Raw genomic sequence first — 21,079 nt, 5'->3', positions numbered from 1 at the left:
TATATGATGGGACCAAGGTGATGATGTAGTACATGTTTTTAATAATACGTTTGCCAATTCAAACCATGAGCTGGTTCAAATAATATGTGCCTTGATTTACAATGTGTTCTCATTTAGTACAGTTTTGAAGCTATTGTGCTTTTCTTTCCCATAGTCCACTTTGAACTGGATGAAATATTTCAGGATTGCACTTTTAACACACTTGAAATGTTCTCACTTGCTTGGTTTCAAAACATAACAAATGCCATAATCTGTTCATTGGGGACCATCAATGCTATTTTTCATTGCTGTTGCCGGCCACTATTGCTCACTTAAGCCTAATACTGCTGCGCCCCATGTAATCTCAGATGCACTCCAAGTAATCATTTTATTCTGGAACCGGGCCTAAGAGACTGAGTTACTAGCTCTACTGGATGAAATCCAAAATAAAAGAAGTACTGGCAACACATGTTCCAATTGATGCCTGTTGTCCACACCATATTTGGCAAGGGCCCTCATTTAAACTCGCTGTGTAAGCAAGCCAGATCGTATAAAGGGAGCCCCAACAGGACAGAGGATGGTGTGGAGGAAGATCTTTGGAGACTTCAGCTTGTGGTAGGCTTATCTTCTGCTGTAAAGCATTTCAATGCATTCTGTATTTGCTCAATTTTCCAAAATATAAATTAATTGTAAAAAATATCATGAACAATTTTGTGAATTAAGACCAATATGATATCTTCTCAACAGGATTGTGGAATATTTCTGACTTTTCAATAAGAGTGGAACAGGTATGAACATATTTCAACTACATTGTATTTGTAAATATATTTTATTCCGTCAATCTAAGTTAGAAAAACGTTTTAATGAGCTAATTACTTTTAACTCCATACTGGAATGTGTTCTGGTAGCCAATCCACATTTCAGTTTACAGCAGATGCCCACACTGCTTCCTGGGCCCTGTATAGTATCTTCCCACTGCTTCTAATACTAGGATGGGTTAAATTAAAAGACTACATTTCACTGAGTGTGGTGCTGTGCACATTTGTGTGAGGATTTAACGAGAATTTGAATTAAATCCTTCCATTTCAAGGAGAATCCTATTTAATGGGGATATGTTTATTTTTCATTGATGACGGACATTCTGGGCTGTTGAATCAAATTGATTGAAAACATTAAAATAAGTAAGATTAATAAGATTTATCTTACTTGTGTGTACTTCACAGAAATAAACTGCCACCATGAGTACCGACGCGGAGATGTCCTTGTATGGCAAGGCTGCCATTTACCTTCGTAAGCCAGAGAGGGAAAGAATTGAGGCTCAAAGCGCACCATTTGATGCCAAGAGTGCTTGCTATGTGTCTGATGTCAAGGAGCTGTACTTGAAGGCAACACTCATCAAGAAAGATGGTGGCAAAGCCACTGTCAAAATACTGGGAACTGAAGAGGTTCGTATCATTAAATCAGTGTGTACAAGGAATTCAATTTGATCATTTCTCATGTAACACATTTCCTGTTCTAGGAGAGGGTAGTGAAAGAAGAGGAGGTCTTCCCATTGAACCCTCCCAAGTATGACAAGATTGAGGACATGGCCATGATGACCCATCTCAATGAAGCCTCTGTGCTGTATAACCTCAAAGAGCGTTATGCAGCATGGATGATCTACGTAAGACTAATTGCCTAATGAGATTGAAAAATGTTTGCTGGAAACGTGAAGTTACATTTAAATTCTCTATGATATATTGTAGACCTACTCTGGGTTGTTCTGTGCCACTGTGAACCCCTACAAGTGGCTCCCAGTATACGATGCTGAATGTGTAAGTGCCTACAGAGGCAAGAAGCGTATGGAGGCTCCACCCCACATCTTCTCTGTCTCTGACAACGCTTATCAGTTCATGGCTACTGGTAAGTCATTAACACTCATTTAAAACGCATCAGTATAAGGTTTCTGTTTTAACATGTACTTGATTGGTTTATGTTTTTTTTACTTTTACAGATAGGGAAAACCAGTCTGTCTTGATCACGTAAGTTTGTAACATTTACAATTGTGCCAATTTAGTTTTAATTAAGATTAATCAAACATATTGGTCACGTTCTTAATAATCTCTGTCTCTACCTAGTGGAGAATCTGGTGCTGGAAAGACTGTGAACACCAAGCGTGTCATCCAGTACTTTGCAACAATCTCAGTTTCTGGACCCAAGAGAGACGCATCAAAGGTATGTTACTCTATGATGATGACGATTCAGGATTCTTTATCTTTAGAAGTTTTTTCAGGGATGAACAAATGAAGTCGTTTCCTGACAGCTATTCTTAACCTGGATTTTAGGGGTCACTTGAGGATCAGATTATTGCAGCCAATCCATTGCTTGAGTCTTATGGTAACGCCAAAACTGTGAGGAATGACAACTCTTCTCGTTTTGTAAGTATGGAACAGTTTTCTACACACGAGAGAAGCATTGTTACATTGCACATGTGGAGGGACATTAATGATTATGTTATTTCAAACAGGGTAAATTCATCAGAATCCATTTCAACACAGCTGGCAAACTGGCTAGTGCTGATATTGAGACTTGTAAGTAACAATCCTTATAGTGTATACAAACTACTGTAAGTCAGATTTAGCCTGGCACTGACATGATCAAAACTTGTAGATCTGCTGGAGAAATCTAGAGTGACATTCCAGCTTGAGGAAGAGAGAGGCTACCATATCTTCTACCAGATGATGACCGGCCACAAGCCAGAGCTCCTTGGTAAGGAGAATTAGATATTGCAATTGTTTCAACCTTATTAGACTTTTACATTTATAAAAAATATCTACATACATGTTTATCTTTTTTGGATTCTAGAACTGGCACTCCTCACAACCAACCCCTACGACTTCCCCATGTGTAGCATGGGTAAGATCGTTGTGGCCAGCATTGATGACAAAGTGGAGCTGGAAGCCACGGATGTGAGTAATTTTCCATTCAACATGTTTGAATAGACTTTGTGAAACAAATGCAACATCATTACAACTCTTTTAAGAACTTTTGATTGAACAATTGTGTTTTTTGTGTCTCTTGACATCAGAATGCTATTGATATCCTGGGCTTCACTAATGAAGAGAAGATGAGCATTTACAAGATGACCGGTGCTGTGCTTCACCATGGTAACATGAAGTTCAAGCAAAAGCAGCGTGAGGAGCAGGCTGAGCCTGATGGCACAGACGGTGAGTATTTAATCTTAGCTCAAAGCTTAGAGCTTGGCAACAACATTGATACATTTCTTGATAACATTGTGTTCTTCACAAATTATGATGGACATTTCTGAATTATTTTCAGATGCTGACAAGGTTGCTTATTTGCTGGGTCTGAACTCCGCTGACATGCTGAAGGGTCTGTGCTATCCTAGAGTGAAGGTCGGAAATGAGTATGTCACCAAGGGACAGACTGTACCTCAGGTAAACAATGATGATCAATATCCAACATTCAACTGTTTATAAACAAAAGATGTTGTACAGATTTCATTAGGAAAAAGATATGCGATGTCAGTTGGCATTTGTTGGACTTCTGTCAATGAGTTCTAACAGAATTCTAAATTCAAGGGCGATCTTTGATTCAATTTTAGTTTTGGAATTTTAGTGGCATGTATCTTGAAAATAATATAATATACCAGTTGTATATGTCAAAAATAAAATCACATCACTTTTTTTCTTCAAGGTCATGAACTCAGTGCCTGCCCTGGCCAAGTCTATCTATGAGAGGATGTTCTTGTGGATGGTCATCCGTATCAACAATATGTTGGACACCAAACAAGCTAGACAGTTCTACATTGGTGTGCTGGATATTGCTGGCTTTGAAATCTTTGATGTAAGCCAGAGTTTGAACAGTTAGCAGTTGATGCTTTTCAATAAATAATAGTTCTTATTGCCTTGTGAGAGATTATGAAGATGATATGTCCTTTTGCAGTTCAATACATTGGAGCAGCTGTGCATCAACTTCACAAATGAGAAACTGCAACAGTTCTTCAACCACACCATGTTCGTCCTGGAGCAAGAGGAGTACAAGAAGGAGGGTATTATCTGGGAGTTCATTGACTTTGGTATGGACTTGGCTGCCTGCATTGAGCTGATTGAAAGGGTAACCATTTCATTTATTATATCATACATCATATGTAAACGTTTTTTTATTTGTTATAATATATCACTAAATGATATTCCTCTTTCAACCTTTTCAAGCCCATGGGCATCTTCTCCATCCTTGAAGAGGAGTGCATGTTCCCCAAGGCCTCAGACACATCCTTCAAGAACAAGCTGTATGACCAGCATCTTGGCAAAAACAAAGCATTTGAGAAGCCAAAGCCCGCAAAGGGCAAGGCTGAGGCCCACTTCTCCCTGGTGCACTATGCTGGTACCGTGGATTACAACATCACTGGTTGGCTGGACAAGAACAAGGATCCCCTGAATGACTCTGTCATTCAGCTGTACATGAAATCCTCAGTGAAACTGCTGGTTTCGCTGTATCCTCCAATAGTTGAGGGTAAGATAGTAACTACAGTAAAGACATTTAAAACCAGAGATAATATATACTTTTTACAAATCAAATGTATATTTGTAATATTATTTTATCTCATCAACTATTACTTGTTTATGCTAATTGAGTGACATTCTAACAAAACATCAACAGATGCTACTAAGAAGGGAGGCAAGAAGAAGGGTGGTTCTATGCAGACTGTGTCCTCGCAGTTCAGGGTAAGTTTTCTCAAAGCAAACATAACTAATAGATCTCTGTTTAAACTAAAACTCCCAATTGTGGCATTTCATGACATGAGACACCATTATGGATTACAGGAGAACTTGGGCAAGCTGATGACTAACTTGAGGGCCACCCATCCTCACTTTGTGCGCTGTCTGATTCCCAATGAGTCAAAGACTCCAGGTACATATACAACAGTATTGATGACTGGTTTGGTTTTTAATTCTGTGCTGCATCAACAGAAATACCTACTATTTACTCAAATAATTAAATATATAATATATCTTTGTTCAGGTCTTATGGAGAACTTCCTGGTTATCCACCAGCTCAGGTGTAATGGTGTCCTGGAGGGTATTAGAATCTGCAGAAAGGGTTTCCCCAGCAGGATCCTCTATGCTGATTTCAAGCAGAGGTATAATGTTTTTATACATAGAATTTGAACCTCTCATTATTACAATGTAATGCTCCTCCTGATAATAAACTCTTTCATATAGATACAAGGTGCTGAATGCCGGTGTCATCCCTGACGGTCAGTTCATGGACAACAAGAAGGCTTCAGAGAAGCTGCTTGGGTCAATTGATGTTCCTCATGATGAATATAAATTTGGACACACCAAGGTAAGTACTTTATATTTACTTCATAACTGAGCTAATGAATATTTACCAAAGACGCTGTACAGTGTATTTGTTGTATGTTACTTTGACTACGGTAGTATGTATTATACATGTAATTAATTAAACTACCTCAGGAGGTCAACTCTGGTAGCCTCTCGTTTTCCATCCCGGCAAATAATAAAAAATAAAAAACAATACTTCCTTGATTATGATGAAACAAGTGATTAAGACTTGGCCTTAAAACCATTCCATCCAACCAAAAACCATCATGTAAATAGGAGTCACATATTTCCTTTTGTTTGTTTGCTTGCTTGTTATACAGTGTTTCAAGTGTTCATTATTGAATTCATCATTTATATTTCCCCTCCTTGAAAAAAGGTATTCTGATTCTGAAAACATATTTTGTTTCTGTTTGTTCAGGTGTTCTTCAAGGCTGGCCTGCTGGGTACCCTTGAGGAGATGAGAGACGAAAAACTGGCATCTCTGGTCACCATGACTCAGGCTTTGGCCCGTGGTTACGTCATGAGAAAGGAGTTTGTGAAGATGACAGAAAGGAGGCACGTTGAAAACTGCTAATTCTGATCAATGGTGTAAAAAATGAAGATATTGTCTAAAACCAGTTTCTCTGTGCAGGGAAGCCATATACACCATCCAGTACAACGTGCGCTCCTTCATGAATGTCAAACACTGGCCATGGATGAAGGTCTACTACAAGATTAAGCCTCTGCTGCAGAGTGCTGAAACTGAGAAGGAGCTGGCAAATATGAAGGAGAACTATGAAAAAATGAAAACTGACCTGGCTACTGCCCTGGCCAAGAAGAAGGAACTGGAGGAGAAGATGGTTTCCATTGTGCAGGAGAAGAATGATCTGACTCTGCAAATAGCATCTGTAAGTACACGTCAACAGACAAATACGCTTTTTCATGTTTGTGAATATAAGAGCTAACATGTATTTTTATGAAAATGGTCTAGGAAGGAGATAATCTCACTGATGCTGAGGAGAGATGTGAGGGACTCATCAAGGGTAAGATTCAGATGGAGGCCAAACTCAAAGAGACAACTGAGAGACTGGAGGATGAAGAGGAAATTAATGCTGAGCTCACTGCCAAGAAGAGAAAGCTGGAGGATGAATGCTCTGAGCTCAAGAAGGATATTGATGACCTGGAGCTTACCTTGGCCAAAGTGGAAAAGGAGAAACATGCCACTGAGAACAAGGTTTGTAATCAATGATCTGTCCATTAGGTAGTGAGATTATAATTATTTATTTGTATTAACAAAATCTTTCTTGCACACTTAGGTGAAGAACCTGACCGAGGAGATGGCCTCTCAGGATGAGAGCCTTGCTAAGCTGACCAAGGAAAAGAAAGCCCTTCAGGAGTCTCATCAGCAGACTCTTGATGACCTGCAGGCAGAGGAAGACAAAGTCAACACTCTGACCAAGGCCAAGACCAAGCTTGAGCAGCAAGTGGATGATGTAAGTTTAAAGTAACTTGATTTGGCTATTCAAGATTATTCTTGAATATGATAATTAAAAATGTATACCTTTGTTTAGCTTGAGGGTTCTCTGGAGCAAGAGAAGAAGCTTCGTATGGACCTGGAGAGAGCCAAGAGAAAGCTTGAGGGTGATCTCAAACTGGCCCAGGAATCCGTCATGGATCTTGAGAATGACAAGCAGCAGTCTGATGAGAAAATCAAAAAGTAATTTAGTTTTTCTGTTTAAACAACATCATTTTTTTTAAAGAAGTGTTCAATTGCATGAACTCAATGCACTTTATCAATTGTGTTCACAGGAAGGAATTTGAATGCAGTCAGCTCCTTAGCAAGATTGAAGATGAGCAGTCTCTGGGTGCTCAGCTCCAGAAGAAGATCAAGGAGCTCCAGGTGAGATATTGTGTTACACTTAACAATACTGCATACATGTGTTATTATGTGTAATAAAGTGAATGATTGCTAAAAGAGAAACCATCTACATTCAACAGGCTCGTATTGAGGAACTGGAAGAGGAGATTGAGGCTGAGCGTGCAGCTCGTGCCAAGGTTGAGAAGCAGAGAGCTGACCTCTCCAGGGAACTTGAGGAGATCAGTGAGAGGCTGGAGGAGGCTGGAGGTGCCACCTCTGCTCAGATTGAGATGAACAAGAAGCGTGAGGCTGAGTTCCAGAAGCTCCGTCGTGACCTTGAGGAGTCCACTCTGCAGCATGAAGCAACTGCTTCTGCCCTTCGCAAGAAGCAGGCTGACAGTGTTGCTGAGCTGGGAGAGCAGATTGACAACCTCCAGCGTGTCAAGCAGAAGCTTGAGAAGGAAAAGAGTGAATTCAAGATGGAGATTGATGACCTCTCTAGCAACATGGAGAATGTTGCTAAGGCAAAGGTACACTAGCATTACATGCTTTTTTTATTATATTATATGTTACCAATATGAATATAGTACATCATGTACATTATTTTGTGAATAAAATCTGATCACTGATCTTGTTGTTTCTTCCTCATTAGGGAAATCTTGAAAAGATGTGCCGTACTCTTGAGGACCAACTTAGCGAACTGAAGACCAAGAATGATGAAAACGTTCGCCAAATCAATGACACAAGTTCACAGAAAGCACGTCTCCTGACAGAAAATGGTATCTACATGTTTTTGGTGAACCATCTGTGGAGTATATGATTGAGAAACGTAACACAAACTAACGTATTATAATATCTTTCACACAAGGTGAGTTCAGCCGTCAAGTTGAAGAGAAGGAAGCTCTTGTCTCTCAGTTGACCAGAGGCAAGCAGGCCTCCACACAGCAGATTGATGAATTGAAGAGACAGATTGAGGAGGAGGTTAAGGTAAGAAACCATTAAGATAGTATATATTTGTATGATTTGTTTGTGATTTAGAAATTGTGTAAAGGTTAATAATATTTCTTACAACAGGCCAAGAATGCTCTTGCCCATGGCCTGCAATCAGCCCGCCATGACTGTGATCTGCTGAGGGAGCAGTTTGAAGAGGAGCAGGAGGCCAAGGCTGAGCTGCAGCGTGGAATGTCCAAGGCCAACAGTGAGGTGGCTCAGTGGAGATCGAAGTATGAAACTGATGCTATCCAGCGCACTGAGGAGCTTGAGGAATCCAAGTGAGTGACATTCAAACTGTTAAATGGCCAGAAGTGTAGCATTTTAGCAACAACTCTACTGTTTCCTGAATTGCTGGTAATAACATTAGTATTTTAAAATGTGTATAGCTTCTTACTTTGAGGCCAATCCTTTAGATTAATTAATACGGTAATTAGTTGTTTCAGTTATGCAAATATAACTAGAAAATAACTTGTAACTTTATGAGTTTAACTGAGCCACAAATACCTCCATTTTCAAACAGGAAAAAGCTTGCCCAGCGCCTTCAGGAGGCTGAGGAACAGATTGAGGCAGTGAATTCCAAGTGTGCTTCTCTTGAGAAAACCAAACAGAGGCTCCAGAGTGAGGTGGAGGACCTCATGATTGATGTGGAGAGGGCCAATGGCCTTGCTGCCAACCTGGACAAAAAGCAGAGGAACTTTGACAAGGTAACACCATTTACTGTGTTTGGTCAAAACACACAAACAATGACATGAATATTTATTTTCCCCTGATACTTTAACACAACCAAATAAACTGTATGAATTGTATTATTCAGGTGTTGGCAGAGTGGAAGCAGAAGTACGAGGAGGGTCAGGCAGAGCTTGAGGGAGCACAGAAGGAGACTCGTTCTCTCAGCACTGAACTGTTCAAGATGAAGAACTCTTATGAGGAGGCTCTTGATCATCTGGAGACCATGAAGCGTGAAAACAAGAATCTGCAACGTGAGTTCTACATAATGTCACAGAGTTCAACATGAGTTGGACATTTTTGTTGTTGATATTTTACCATTTAAGGCTCAACAATGTGATAAACCCCATGTATCTTTCTGCAGAGGAGATCTCAGATCTGACTGAACAGATTGGTGAGACTGGCAAGAGCATCCATGAGCTCGAGAAGACAAAGAAGCAGGTGGAGACAGAGAAGACTGAGATCCAGACAGCTCTTGAAGAGGCTGAGGTATTTCTTTCCTGGGAGTTCATAACATTAAAAATCATTGATAAATATGTCAGTGTTTGAAGGCAAAGATGAGTGTTTAATTGTTTGATTTCATTAGGGAACTCTGGAACATGAAGAGTCTAAGATCCTGCGTGTCCAGCTGGAGCTCAACCAGATTAAGGGTGAGGTGGACAGGAAGCTGGCAGAGAAAGATGAAGAGATGGAACAGATCAAGAGGAACAGCCAGAGAGTGACTGACTCCATGCAGAGCACTCTGGATTCTGAGGTCAGGAGCAGAAACGATGCCCTGAGAATCAAGAAGAAGATGGAGGGAGATCTGAATGAGATGGAGATTCAGCTCAGCCATGCCAACCGCCAGGCTGCTGAGTCCACGAAGCAGCTCAGGAATGTGCAGGCACAGCTGAAGGTATAGAAAAGGAACAGTTTATTTTCCAACTATGGTAGATTGGGCTACATTTTGGCATTCATGTATATACAGTATGTCTGATCTTTTTCTCACTAGGATGCACAACTGCACCTTGATGATGCTGTCAGAGCCCAGGAGGACTTCAAGGAGCAGGCTGCTATGGTGGATCGTAGAAACGGTCTTATGGTGGCTGAAATTGAGGAACTTAGAGCTGCTCTGGAACAGACAGAGAGAAGTCGCAAAATTGCTGAGCAAGAGCTGGTTGATGCCAGTGAGCGTGTTGGACTTCTGCACTCTCAGGTGAACAAACCTAATCATTTCAATAATTCAAGAATCAAATACAATTTCAACTAACATGAATATTAGGCATGTGATGACTTCAGAGGCTAAATATATTTACCTTTTAGAACACAAGCCTTGTGAACACCAAGAAGAAGCTTGAGACAGACCTGATCCAGGTCCAGGGTGAAGTGGATGACACTGTGCAGGAAGCAAGGAATGCAGAGGAGAAGGCCAAGAAGGCCATCACTGATGTAGGTTTCAATGCCATGTGTTCTTACTTTTAACGGCCATTTTCTTTTTTATATTTATAATTTACATGTTTTGATGTCTCCTGTAGGCTGCTATGATGGCTGAGGAGCTGAAGAAGGAGCAAGATACTAGTGCTCATCTGGAGAGGATGAAGAAGAACCTGGAGGTTGCTGTTAAGGACCTGCAGCACCGTCTGGATGAGGCTGAGAACCTGGCCATGAAGGGTGGCAAGAAGCAGCTCCAGAAATTGGAGTCTAGGGTAAAAAAAGTCATACTAAGATTTATATAGCTGAAAGAAACCTTTGAAAACAAGCTGGATACTTAATGTTTTAATGTTATTCAAAAGGTGCGTGAGCTGGAAGCAGAGGTTGAGGCTGAACAGAGACGTGGAGTGGATGCTGTTAAAGGTGTCCGCAAATATGAGAGGAGAGTTAAGGAGCTCACCTATCAGGTATGGTTACTATCATATTTCAAATGTACAATACCAATTCATCTAATATACTAACCTTTTAAAATATTTAAACATGCAAATCTAAATTGGCACAGACTGAGGAGGACAAGAAAAATGTTGCCAGGCTGCAGGATCTGGTTGACAAATTGCAGCTGAAGGTGAAGGCCTACAAGAGGCAGGCTGAGGAGGCGGTAAGGACAATATATACATTGTTTTGAGGATATGAAAATTATTGTTACCAGCAAATCTTGCTGATTGTTAAGATTACCATCACATTCTTATATTATATTTCAAAGTGTTTGAAGGTTTCTGTACCTTAAACTATGTATCTCTTATTCCAGGAGGAACAAGCCAATACTCATCTGTCCAAGTGCAGGAAGGTTCAAAATGAGCTGGAGGAGGCTGAGGAGCGTGCTGACATTGCAGAGTCCCAGGTCAACAAACTGAGAGCAAAGAGCCGTGACTCTGGCAAGGTAACTATAAAGACATTTCAGCTTTTATGAATGAAAATTAAATTAAATATCTCTTAATGCAATACTTAAGTCTTGACAGAACAAATATAGCCCAAATCTTTATGAAATGAACGACAGAGAAAACCTTCAGATGTATGCAGAGTATGATGTTTATGCTTGTGCATATACACTGTATGTATTTATATTTTGTTTGTTTTTTTACAGGGAAAAGAAGCAGCTGAATAAAGCACTTGAGTTGATTGGCTGTTTCTAATCATATAATATGATGTGAAATATTCCACAATAAACGTTTTTGATCTTCAATGAAATTGTCTTTCTTATTCGTGCGAATGCTGTGCAAATCTTCTTCTTCTTCTTCTGCTTCTTCTTCTTCTTCTGCTTCTTCTTCTTCTTGATTTTGGAGCGTGATTGAAAGAGAAGAGTGAAACTTTTGCTTTATATGCCATGAAGGCAATGCCAAACTACTCTTTGCCAAGCCCCGCCCCCTCAAGCAACATCAGGGCAAAAGTTTGAAAGCGAAAAAAAACGATTTGAAGGTGAAAAGCAATGTGAAACCTGAAAAAACAAGATTTGAAATTGAACAAATTATTGTTTTGAATCTGAAAACGAAAAATCTGCAACTGAAAAAAATAAGGATTCAGATATAAAAATATGTATAAAAGTGAAATCTGAAAATAAATATTTTATTCAAAAAAATTGCTGAACTGAATCAAAAATAATATTCAACCTGAAAAATTATTTCAAATACTTATTTTTATCTTGAATACATCATTGTATTTTTCAAAGATTTTTGAATGATCAAAACTTATGACCCTGAAATAGCTCCATAGGAGCCAGGAATCAGTTTTACACGCAGAGCACGAGGCATGCTCGTCCCTTCCTTCTTCACCCGAACAAAACCACGTTACTTCATTAAAGTACACCATTTGAACCTTTACGGGACTATATTGTCTATTTTTAACTTCCTCCTGGACTCGAGAACAACGATCACGATCTACACTGGAGAACAGAGGGGATGGGAGAGTTTTGTCACATTCCAATGGGCCATTAATTTTGAAACAAACACAGTCACAGCCCTGCGTTGATTTAAGGGAGCTGTCGGGGGGTGGTGAACGGTACATGGTCAATGTTTGTTTAAAAATGTTTGCAATCGTGAAAGCTCTAAGCCAATCAGACATGGACAAAAAAAAAGGATCAGTCTATGTGTCGAGGGGGAACTAGAGACACCCCTCTGCCTTTACAACCATGGTCCGGTCTGACAGCGCTTAGCTCGCTGCTGCAGAGAGGAAGAGAAGGTCACTGCTCTAAACAAAGTCAAAAATCGTACATCCAAATGGAATCAATCAATCAATGTTTATTTATATAGCCCAATATCACAAATGTTACATTTGTCTCAGTGGACTTCACAGTTTGTACAGAATATCAGTATGACAGTACGACACCCTCTCTCCTTAGACCCTCACATCGTACAAGGAAAAACTTCCAGAGAAAAACCCCACAGTTTAAAGGGAAGCATGGGAGAAACCTCAGGGAGAGCAACAGAGGAGGGATCCCTCTTCCAGGACGGACAGACGTGCAATAGATGCCGTGTGTAAATCGAAGAGATAATACACAATAATTAATTATTATTAATACGTTAAGTCTTGTTCATTGTTTTTCACTTTGATTAAATGTTTGATATTTCCGGCACAGGCGCTTTCATACCGGCAATACGCCATAGAAACAACAGGAAATGCGACAGCATAAATATTCAATCACAAACCTACAGTTAAACGTTACTGCTGGAGAAGAGAGATCACAGGGGGTTTGGGAGATCACAGGAAGGGTGGGAGAGCTGTGGCTGATTGGCCATTAGGTGTGTAAACAAAGAGAGTCACACACTGATCACCTGAGAGCTGCGGGGTTTCGTTCAGACTATTTAAAAACATAACGGTCTAATTTTGTTATTGGACAACAATGAACTCAATGTGTGATTGTTATGGCAGTAATAATACAGTAAACTATTAACAATAGTATAATATAGTAAATATTCTTGTTTGCTCCTGGTGAGATGACGAGGCTCCATTAAAAATAAACTTATTTTTAGTGAATTACTGAGTTTAGGCACGTTAGTAGTATTAAGACCCCAGTATGTGTCAGAATGAGATTAAGTACCTGATAAGAGAGTGATTTATGACCCTCATAAACCTTAGTCCCGCCTCCAAATCCATTTGAAGTGGCACCTGTCACTCTGATATCTGACCTTTGACCTTTGACATCTGACCTTTGACCCTCTTATCTTTTACGACTTGTTTGTTTATAGCCCTGATAAGGATATTGCACAATAGGGGGGTGATAAGACTTTATCACCCCTTTGATGTGAAACCTGTTAGTATCTTAGTAGGTCATTATTTGTCAATGATAAACCAGATATGTATTATCGTATGACTTGTTTGTTTATAGCCCCTGATAAGGATATTGCACAACAGGGGGATGATAAAACGCTTTATTGGCAATGACACTACTGCACACGCACCCACAACCCCAGAAGAACACTACAGAGCTGACTTCTTGAAGGTGCTGGATACTGTGGACATGCAGCTGAAGGAGAGGTTATGTCTCTCACAGGCTTCGCCCTCTACTGGACTCTATGGGTACTACCTTACCCTGCGAGCATTTTCCCACTGATACTTCTATAGCAGTAGCCGGAATTGGGCGGGCCTACCTGAATGCGCGCGCATCACACAGTATAAAAGGAGGCCTCGCCTCCTGACTATCATCCTTTTCTCTTCAGCAGCTGAAGTGATTCCACGAGAGACTGAGACTTTTGAAAGAAGAAGAAAGAGTTATCATACCTCCAGGGAGTCGCCACTGCTAGAGACCCGGGCCTGTCCTTCGTGCCCTGGCTGGAATAGCGGGCGCCGATCCCCACCACCTTTGCTTTGAGTGTTTGGGGGACCAGGATATGGCCGAGGCGGTGCCATTCACGTTCGCTATTCCTTCCGGGTCCGGCGTCCATGGAAGTCCACCGCCCAGGGCTGTACTCCGGTTGTTGTTGTCATCTCCGGGTATCCCGTGTGCCTGTTCTGTTGCTGATAGCTTATTATCTTAACTAAATCGATCGTTTTAAACTCTTGATCACGGCAACTGCCTGACGTTGTAATCACACGTTACTACAGCTTAAGCACTCACAAACTCTCCTTCTCTTAGCGACTGTAACTCCACAGTTGCCTACACTCTTTTCGGGTTTGCTAACGGTAGCTACTTTAGCTTGATAGCTAGCCATGGCTCTTTCCCCACCCTCGGGTGCTATTTCCTGCTCTAACTGTCTCATGTTTGGTTACTCCCCTACCTCCTTTACTGGTACCGATACATGTGTTAAATGTAGTATAGTTGTTAGGTTGGAGGCGGGAATCATAGCCATAGAAGCCCGGCTCCGCATCTTAGAAAATAACTCAGCTACAGTAAAGCCCATGTTAGCCGGTGCGGACCGGCAAAAGGTAGCTCCTCTTAGCCGTCCCCCGGCAACTCCCGAGCAGCAGGGAGAATGGGTGACTGTTCAGAAGGGGCATAATGCGAAACCCGCAGGTCCCCACCAACCCGTTCACGTATCTAACAGATATTCCCCACTCAGCGAGACACCCGCTGAGAAGCCAACGCTGGTTATTGGTAGCTCTATTATGAGACACGTGAATTTAGAGACCGAAACGTCCACAGTCACATGCATTCCGGGGGCCAGAGCGGGCAACGTTGAGGCGCATCTTAGACTGCTAGCTAAAAATAAACGTAAATACAGTAGGATTGTTATTCACGTCGGTGGTAATGATGTTCGTTTACGCCAATCAGAATGCACCAAACTTAATGTGGCGTCGGTGTGTAGTTATGCTAAAACAATGTCGGACACCGTAATCTTCTCTGGTCCCCTCCCCAATCTGATCAATGATGACATGTATAGCCGCATGTCATCATTTCAGCGCTGGTTGTCTTGGTGGTGCCCAGCAAACAATGTGGGCTTCGTGAATATTTGGACAGCCTTCTGGGGAAAACCTGGTCTGATTAAGAGAGACGGCATTCATCCTACTTTGGAAGGTGCAAATCTCATTTCGGCAAACATTTCAGGGCTCTGTGGACTTAATCCATGACAAACTGGAGTTGAGACCAGGAGGCAGAGTCGCAGTCTTACACGCTTCTCTGCGCTCTCTCCTAGGCAGTCATCCATAGGAATCCCGAACCCAATAAAATACCCAATATTAACGGTGTGTGTGTCTGCCCAAGGACAATTTAAGGTAAAACCTAATAGAGGTGTCATACATAATAACCTAATAAAAGTAAATGTAACAACTACTACAGTGCAACAAAACAGGAAGATTAAATGTGGTCTCTTAAACATAAGATCTCTAGCATCTAAAGCAATACTGGTAAATGATTTAATATCAGATTATAATATGGATATATGCTGTCTCACTGAAACTTGGTTGAGACATGAAGAATATGTCAGCATAAATGAGGCCACTCCACCCAGCCATATCAATACTCATATTGCCCGAGGCACGGGCCGAGGAGGTGGAGTTGCAGCAATCTTTGACTCAAGTTTACTTATCAATACTAAACAAAAATTCCAACCCGATTCCAACTAAGCTGTTAAAAGAAGTTTTTCCATTAATTAGCACTTCTTTATTAAATATTATGAATATGTCTTTATTATCAGGCTATGTTCCACAATCATTCAAAGTAGCAGTGATAAAACCGATTCTTAAAAAGCACAACCTCGATCAAGAGGTTTTAGCCAACTATAGACCTATTTCTAATCTTCCGTTCCTCTCAAAGATTCTTGAGAAAGCAGTCGCAAAACAGCTGTGTGATTACTTAAAAAACTATGATTTATTTGAAGATTTTCAGTCTGGCTTTAGAACACAACATAGCACAGAGACAGCTCTGGTTAAAGTCACAAATGACATTCTAATAGCCTCTGACAAGGGACTTGTCTCTATTCTTGTCTTGCTCGATCTTAGTGCTGCATTTGATACTATCGACCATGATATCCTATTGCAAAGACTAGAGCACTTAGTTGGCATACAGGGAACTGCTTTAGGCTGGTTTAGGTCCTATCTATCTGAACGCTCTCAGTTTGTACGTGTCAACGATGAATCTTCCATGCAAACCAAAGTTAGCCATGGAGTGCCACAGGGCTCAGTGCTTGGACCTATTTTGTTCACCCTATATATGCTTCCGTTAGGCAATATTATAAGGAATCATTCTGTAAACTTTCATTGTTATGCGGATGATACTCAACTATATTTATCAATCAAGCCTGATGAAATTAATCATCTAAATAAAATTCAAGACTGCCTCAAGGACTTAAAAACGTGGATGACCTTACATTTTTTGATGTTAAACACGACCAAAACTGAAGTTATTGTACTTGGCCCGAAGAATCTACGAAACAAATTATCTAAAGATATATTAACTATGGATGGCATTAATTTGGCCTCCAGTGAGACTGTAAGGAATCTTGGTGTTATATTTGATCAGGATTTATCCTTTAACGCCCACATAAAATCAATTTCAAGGACCGCCTACTTCCATCTACGTAACATTGCAAAAATCAGGCATATCTTGCCTCAAAACGATGCAGAGAAACTAGTCCATGCATTTGTTACTTCAAGGCTGGATTATTGTAACTACTTATTATCAGGGTGTACCAAGAAGTCAGTCAAGTCGCTTCAGCTGATTCAAAATGCTGCAGCTCGTGTACTAACCAGAGTTAGGAAAAGGGACCACATTACTCCTGTTCTGGCTGCCTTACACTGGCTCCCTATAGAACACAGGATAGAATTTAAAATTCTTCTTCTTGCCTACAAAGCCCTTAATGGGCAGGCGCCATCTTACCTTAAAGAACTCATTATACCCTATTGTCCTACTAGGGCATTGCGTTCCAAGAATGCAGGGTTGTTGGTTGTTCCTAGAGTCTCTAAAAGTACAATGGGAGCCAGAGCCTTTTCTTATCAAGCTCCACTTTTGTGGAATCAGCTTCCAGTTTGTGTTCGGACGGCAGACACCCTATCCGTTTTTAAGAGTGCGCTTAAGACCTTCCTTTTTGATAAAGCTTATAGTTAGGGCTGATTAGATTCAGCCCCTAGTTTTGCTGATATAGGCTTAGTTTGTCGGGGGACATCTTACTTCTTCCTTCTCTCTGTCTATACCTGTGTACTCTCATGTTCCGATTAACCCAGCTTCCCCAAATTTCTTTCTTTTTGGTGTCTATATACGCCGGGATCCGGAGTCATGGATGATCCTGCGGTCCTGTGTCATGGATTGCGAGTCCTGGATCTTGAGTCGTGGCTGTGGTCCTGGATCATAAGTCCTGGATGGATATACTCATGGATTCATCTTCCTATTATACACACATGCATTTCCAAACATTTGGACTACCTATGTTGCAAATGTATTATCTTTTCAATTTACACACGGCATCTATTGCACGTCTGTCCGTCCTGGGAGAGGGATCCCTCCTCTGTTGCTCTCCCTGAGGTTTCTCCCATTTTTCCCTTTAAACTGGGTTTTCTCTGGAAGTTTTTCCTTGTACGATGTGAGGGTCTAAGGACAGAGTGTGTCGTATTGTCATACTGATATTCTGTACAAACTGTGAAGTCCACTGAGACAAATGTAACATTTGTGATATTGGGCTATATAAATAAACATTGATTGATTGATTGATTGATACTCTCCCTGGATGATGATCATGGCGGCGGGTGTGTGGGCTACTCACTCATTGCTAGGGATGCCCCCACCTCACCAGGTCAGAGCGATTATTGGGCCGCAAGGCCGAATAAGTAGCTTGGTCCACGGGCCTTGCCCCAGGCCCAGTTCCCACGGGGACCGGTGCTCGACGGTGGCTTCACATGATATAGGGCGGACCCTACTTCATCACAGGCCGCCACCGCTGCCCGCCGTGTGATGTCCTTGGGATATCACGCCGCGTGGCACTTTCCAAAGAGGATCGTGTTGATCTCCTGGGAGCCCCCGTGTTTACGGAAGGGCTCTTTGGATCGATCTCCTTGCTCACGGGAGGAGGAGTAATTGCAGCGTGGCTGCTTCTTGCCCATCCCCAGAGGAAAAAAAACAAAAAAACACTGTCCTACACTCCCCACCTCTGCTGTAAACCCCAGTATAGGGAGCCAGCAGGTGGGCGTGTGCCCGTGAGTGGAATAAACCAAGTGCTGTCAAAGCACTGTGCGGGTTCAAGAGACGCTATTGCCGGCGTGCTGTTTTCAGAAAACACACCTTGCCTGGTATAATAGCTCCGATTAATGCATTTCACCGTTGCAATGGGAAATACAGCGTTAATATGTGGGCACGCGGCCCTCCTGAGAGTGGCTGCGGTGCGTTCAGGGACCTCCGCAGGAGAACGGTGGTTTACGTTTGTAAACTCTAGTTCTGGAGTGAGGTGTGTGTGTGGGAAAAATGCATTCAGTAAAAACTATTGCATTTATCCAAGAGTAAGAGTCATTTCTCTCCACAATTCCACTTTTCCCCATAATGTCCGTTTCAAAGAAACAGCATTTTGACGGCGCGCGCAGCCCCCCTCCCCCGAGGGCGGGCCACAGTGCGTTCAAAGACCTCAGTAGAGAGAAGAGTCACCGCAGCACGCGCTCCTCCTCCACAGGCTTTTCTGCAGATGAGGGAGCGCAGCGCGAAGGTGAGATGTATGGAAAGCCATTTGCGCCATTATTCGCGTGTTTATTCGCGCAAATTAACGGGGAGGTCCGTTTATTCGCACGAAACTACGCGCAAATAAACGGGGAGGTACGTTTAATAAACGGGGAGGTCCGTTTGAGTTCAACATTTCAGTAACCAATCAGTGAAGAGCAAAGCAAGACCAAAGCAATCTGTAGATGAAAAGTTCCTGACATTGTGAGGCTGTAAATTGTACGTTATTCCAGATTCAGGGGACTATGTATTAATTTGCCTTTCAATATAATAAATATATCAATCAATATAACCTGCCTTCATTGTCTTTTAAAATAAAATCGCCTTACCCTTTTTTCACCCTTTGGAGTGTGAAGTGAAGGGTGTTTATGTCTCCTTAAATCACCTTTTAAATGTACTTCTTATAACATGGCATGGTGTTACATATCAAAATGTTCAGTCTCTGGTCTTGCTAGAAATGCAATGTCACTCACCTTAGAGCACTGTCTTATGAGACACTTAGCTTAGAAATCTGATTTTTGGAAAACTTAAAAACTCTTGTGAAAAACATGTACTCATGTGATCCATTTTTTTTGGTGTTTCAGATTTGGTTTACCAAAGTCTTTGGTTCACAAAAGTAGTGAAATATATGAATTACACTATAGGCCTATATAAATGTGTTGTTCATGTCTAAAATGAAAATGTGTAAATTAGAATTTGGAGTAAAATAGTTCTATCACTCTTCTTTCACCGCAGAAAAGTTACATCAGGACTGATTCATGACTATATTCCATACTGAGGTTCATGTGATGTGTACAAATACAAATTGAGCGTAAATGGATGGAGAAGATGATAGTGTATAGACTATCACATGTCTTAGAACAAAGAGGGTTACTGAGTGGAACGAGTGATGTCATAAATGTTGTATTTAATATGTTAATATATTGTTTAATGTTACACTTCACACAAGTCACGACTGTTTGCAGTTAATGTCGTTGCCGTGTGTAACGTTAGTTTATATAATGTGCAGCGCTTCAAACAGTGTGCTGCCTTAAAGGCATTTTATAATATTATAATTTGTTTGCAGTTCATAAAGTCACCACTAGGAGTGCTAATGTTATTGTTATCTTTAAGTTCGCCGTTCTTAGCCTCACTTCTGGTTTACGGTATCGCCACTTCCGGTTTAGCGTTAGAGAAACGGCATGGTCCGAGAGAAGGAGAAGAAGACGACTGACGATAGACACATGGCAGCAACTTTCCCTCTGCTTCATTCATTTCTCCTGTTCAACAGGTTAGTAGTGTGTACACAGATTATGTCATATTTCGATCTAAGAAGTGTGTTTGAAACTGTTTTATGTGTAGTTTAATGTCATTCTGTGAGCTACGCCACTAGCGTGTGGCTAATGGCATCCGCTAGCTTCTTTAACACAGGCTGTTGCTCCCTGAATAATGTAGGGCTCTACTATGTTACTATGTGTGAGTCCCGTGCACTAGTCTGGCTTACATTTCAAGTTTATTCTGTTTGTGTAAATATGTGAAATGCCGGTCTGAGGTCATTATCGTTCATATTATTGAAATGCTAAAGCGTTAATGCTATGCTAATATTGTGCCTGTACAACAGCCATGTTAAAGTGAGTACAGTCGGGTTGTGTGTGTTATCTGTTATCACTGTATTATACTGTAAATGAAAAAGGCTTTAATCCTTCATGAAAGTCATAATATGGCATGTGGATTTATGTCCATTTTTGATTAGAAAACGAAATATGTCAGACATACAGTTATTTTGATTGGCTAAATGTATTTTTACATTCTCAGTTAGCTTCAGGCCTCACTGAGGAGAAGTATTGAGGTAGAAAGCTGGTGAAGCCATTTCCTTATATTCTGTTTGCAGAGATAATAAACCTGGTTGGCAAGAAGGAAGTCATATTAATTTGACCACACAACACAACGCAGAGATACATGTGGCGTTAAACCAGAGAATGATTAGATACATAGAGAAAATTGATATAATTTGTAAGTAAATTTATTAATGTGTTTAATCAATTCTGGCTAGGACAACCACACAAACGGCAGCAACTTTCCCTTTGCTTCTTATTATGGAATTAAACCAATAAATAAAACCAAGGATAATTGTGTGTTATTGGTGAGTAAATAACAGTGTGTTATTTTGAAAAGAAT

At 41.0% G+C, this 21,079-nt stretch overlaps 1 protein-coding gene across 1 annotated transcript; it reads left to right on the top strand.

The window, feature by feature from the left end:
• The first annotated feature begins 482 nt into the window (after positions 1 to 482).
• On the top strand, positions 483 to 11,541 carry LOC307042305 (myosin heavy chain, fast skeletal muscle-like). Its single transcript, XM_079686129.1, has 41 exons — positions 483 to 594; positions 727 to 767; positions 1,203 to 1,424; positions 1,499 to 1,642; positions 1,725 to 1,881; positions 1,973 to 2,000; positions 2,097 to 2,193; positions 2,304 to 2,396; positions 2,486 to 2,549; positions 2,629 to 2,727; positions 2,824 to 2,927; positions 3,047 to 3,185; positions 3,298 to 3,416; positions 3,676 to 3,825; positions 3,925 to 4,095; positions 4,194 to 4,494; positions 4,642 to 4,706; positions 4,806 to 4,893; positions 5,005 to 5,122; positions 5,205 to 5,328; positions 5,746 to 5,882; positions 5,959 to 6,214; positions 6,298 to 6,540; positions 6,623 to 6,799; positions 6,878 to 7,023; positions 7,116 to 7,206; positions 7,305 to 7,694; positions 7,817 to 7,943; positions 8,033 to 8,151; positions 8,239 to 8,435; positions 8,678 to 8,861; positions 8,972 to 9,137; positions 9,248 to 9,372; positions 9,470 to 9,778; positions 9,875 to 10,078; positions 10,186 to 10,311; positions 10,398 to 10,568; positions 10,656 to 10,760; positions 10,856 to 10,951; positions 11,102 to 11,233; positions 11,438 to 11,541. The coding sequence occupies exons 3-41, from the start codon at positions 1,218 to 1,220 to the stop codon at positions 11,456 to 11,458; spliced, it is 5,790 nt and encodes a 1,929-aa protein (XP_079542255.1). The 5' UTR covers positions 483 to 594; positions 727 to 767; positions 1,203 to 1,217; the 3' UTR covers positions 11,459 to 11,541.
• The last annotated feature ends 9,538 nt before the right edge of the window (positions 11,542 to 21,079 follow it).

This window comes from Notothenia rossii (assembly GCF_949606895.1).
Source record: "Notothenia rossii genome assembly, chromosome: 6".
Lineage (NCBI taxonomy): Eukaryota > Metazoa > Chordata > Actinopteri > Perciformes > Nototheniidae > Notothenia > Notothenia rossii.
Note: the sequence above shows the minus strand (reverse complement) of the source record. Positions and strands in the feature narration are given on the sequence as shown.

What these genes read in the sequence shown, in the direction of transcription:
- LOC307042305 (XM_079686129.1), top strand. Translation starts at nt 1,218, where the DNA reads ATGAGTACCGACGCGGAGATGTCCTTGTATGGCAAGGCTGCCATTTAC. An exon ending in AACATGCCACTGAGAACAAG is followed by an intron (nt 6,541 to 6,622) that starts GTTTGTAATCAA and finishes TTGCACACTTAG; the next exon opens with GTGAAGAACCTGACCGAGGA. An exon ending in ACGTCTCCTGACAGAAAATG is followed by an intron (nt 7,944 to 8,032) that starts GTATCTACATGT and finishes CTTTCACACAAG; the next exon opens with GTGAGTTCAGCCGTCAAGTT.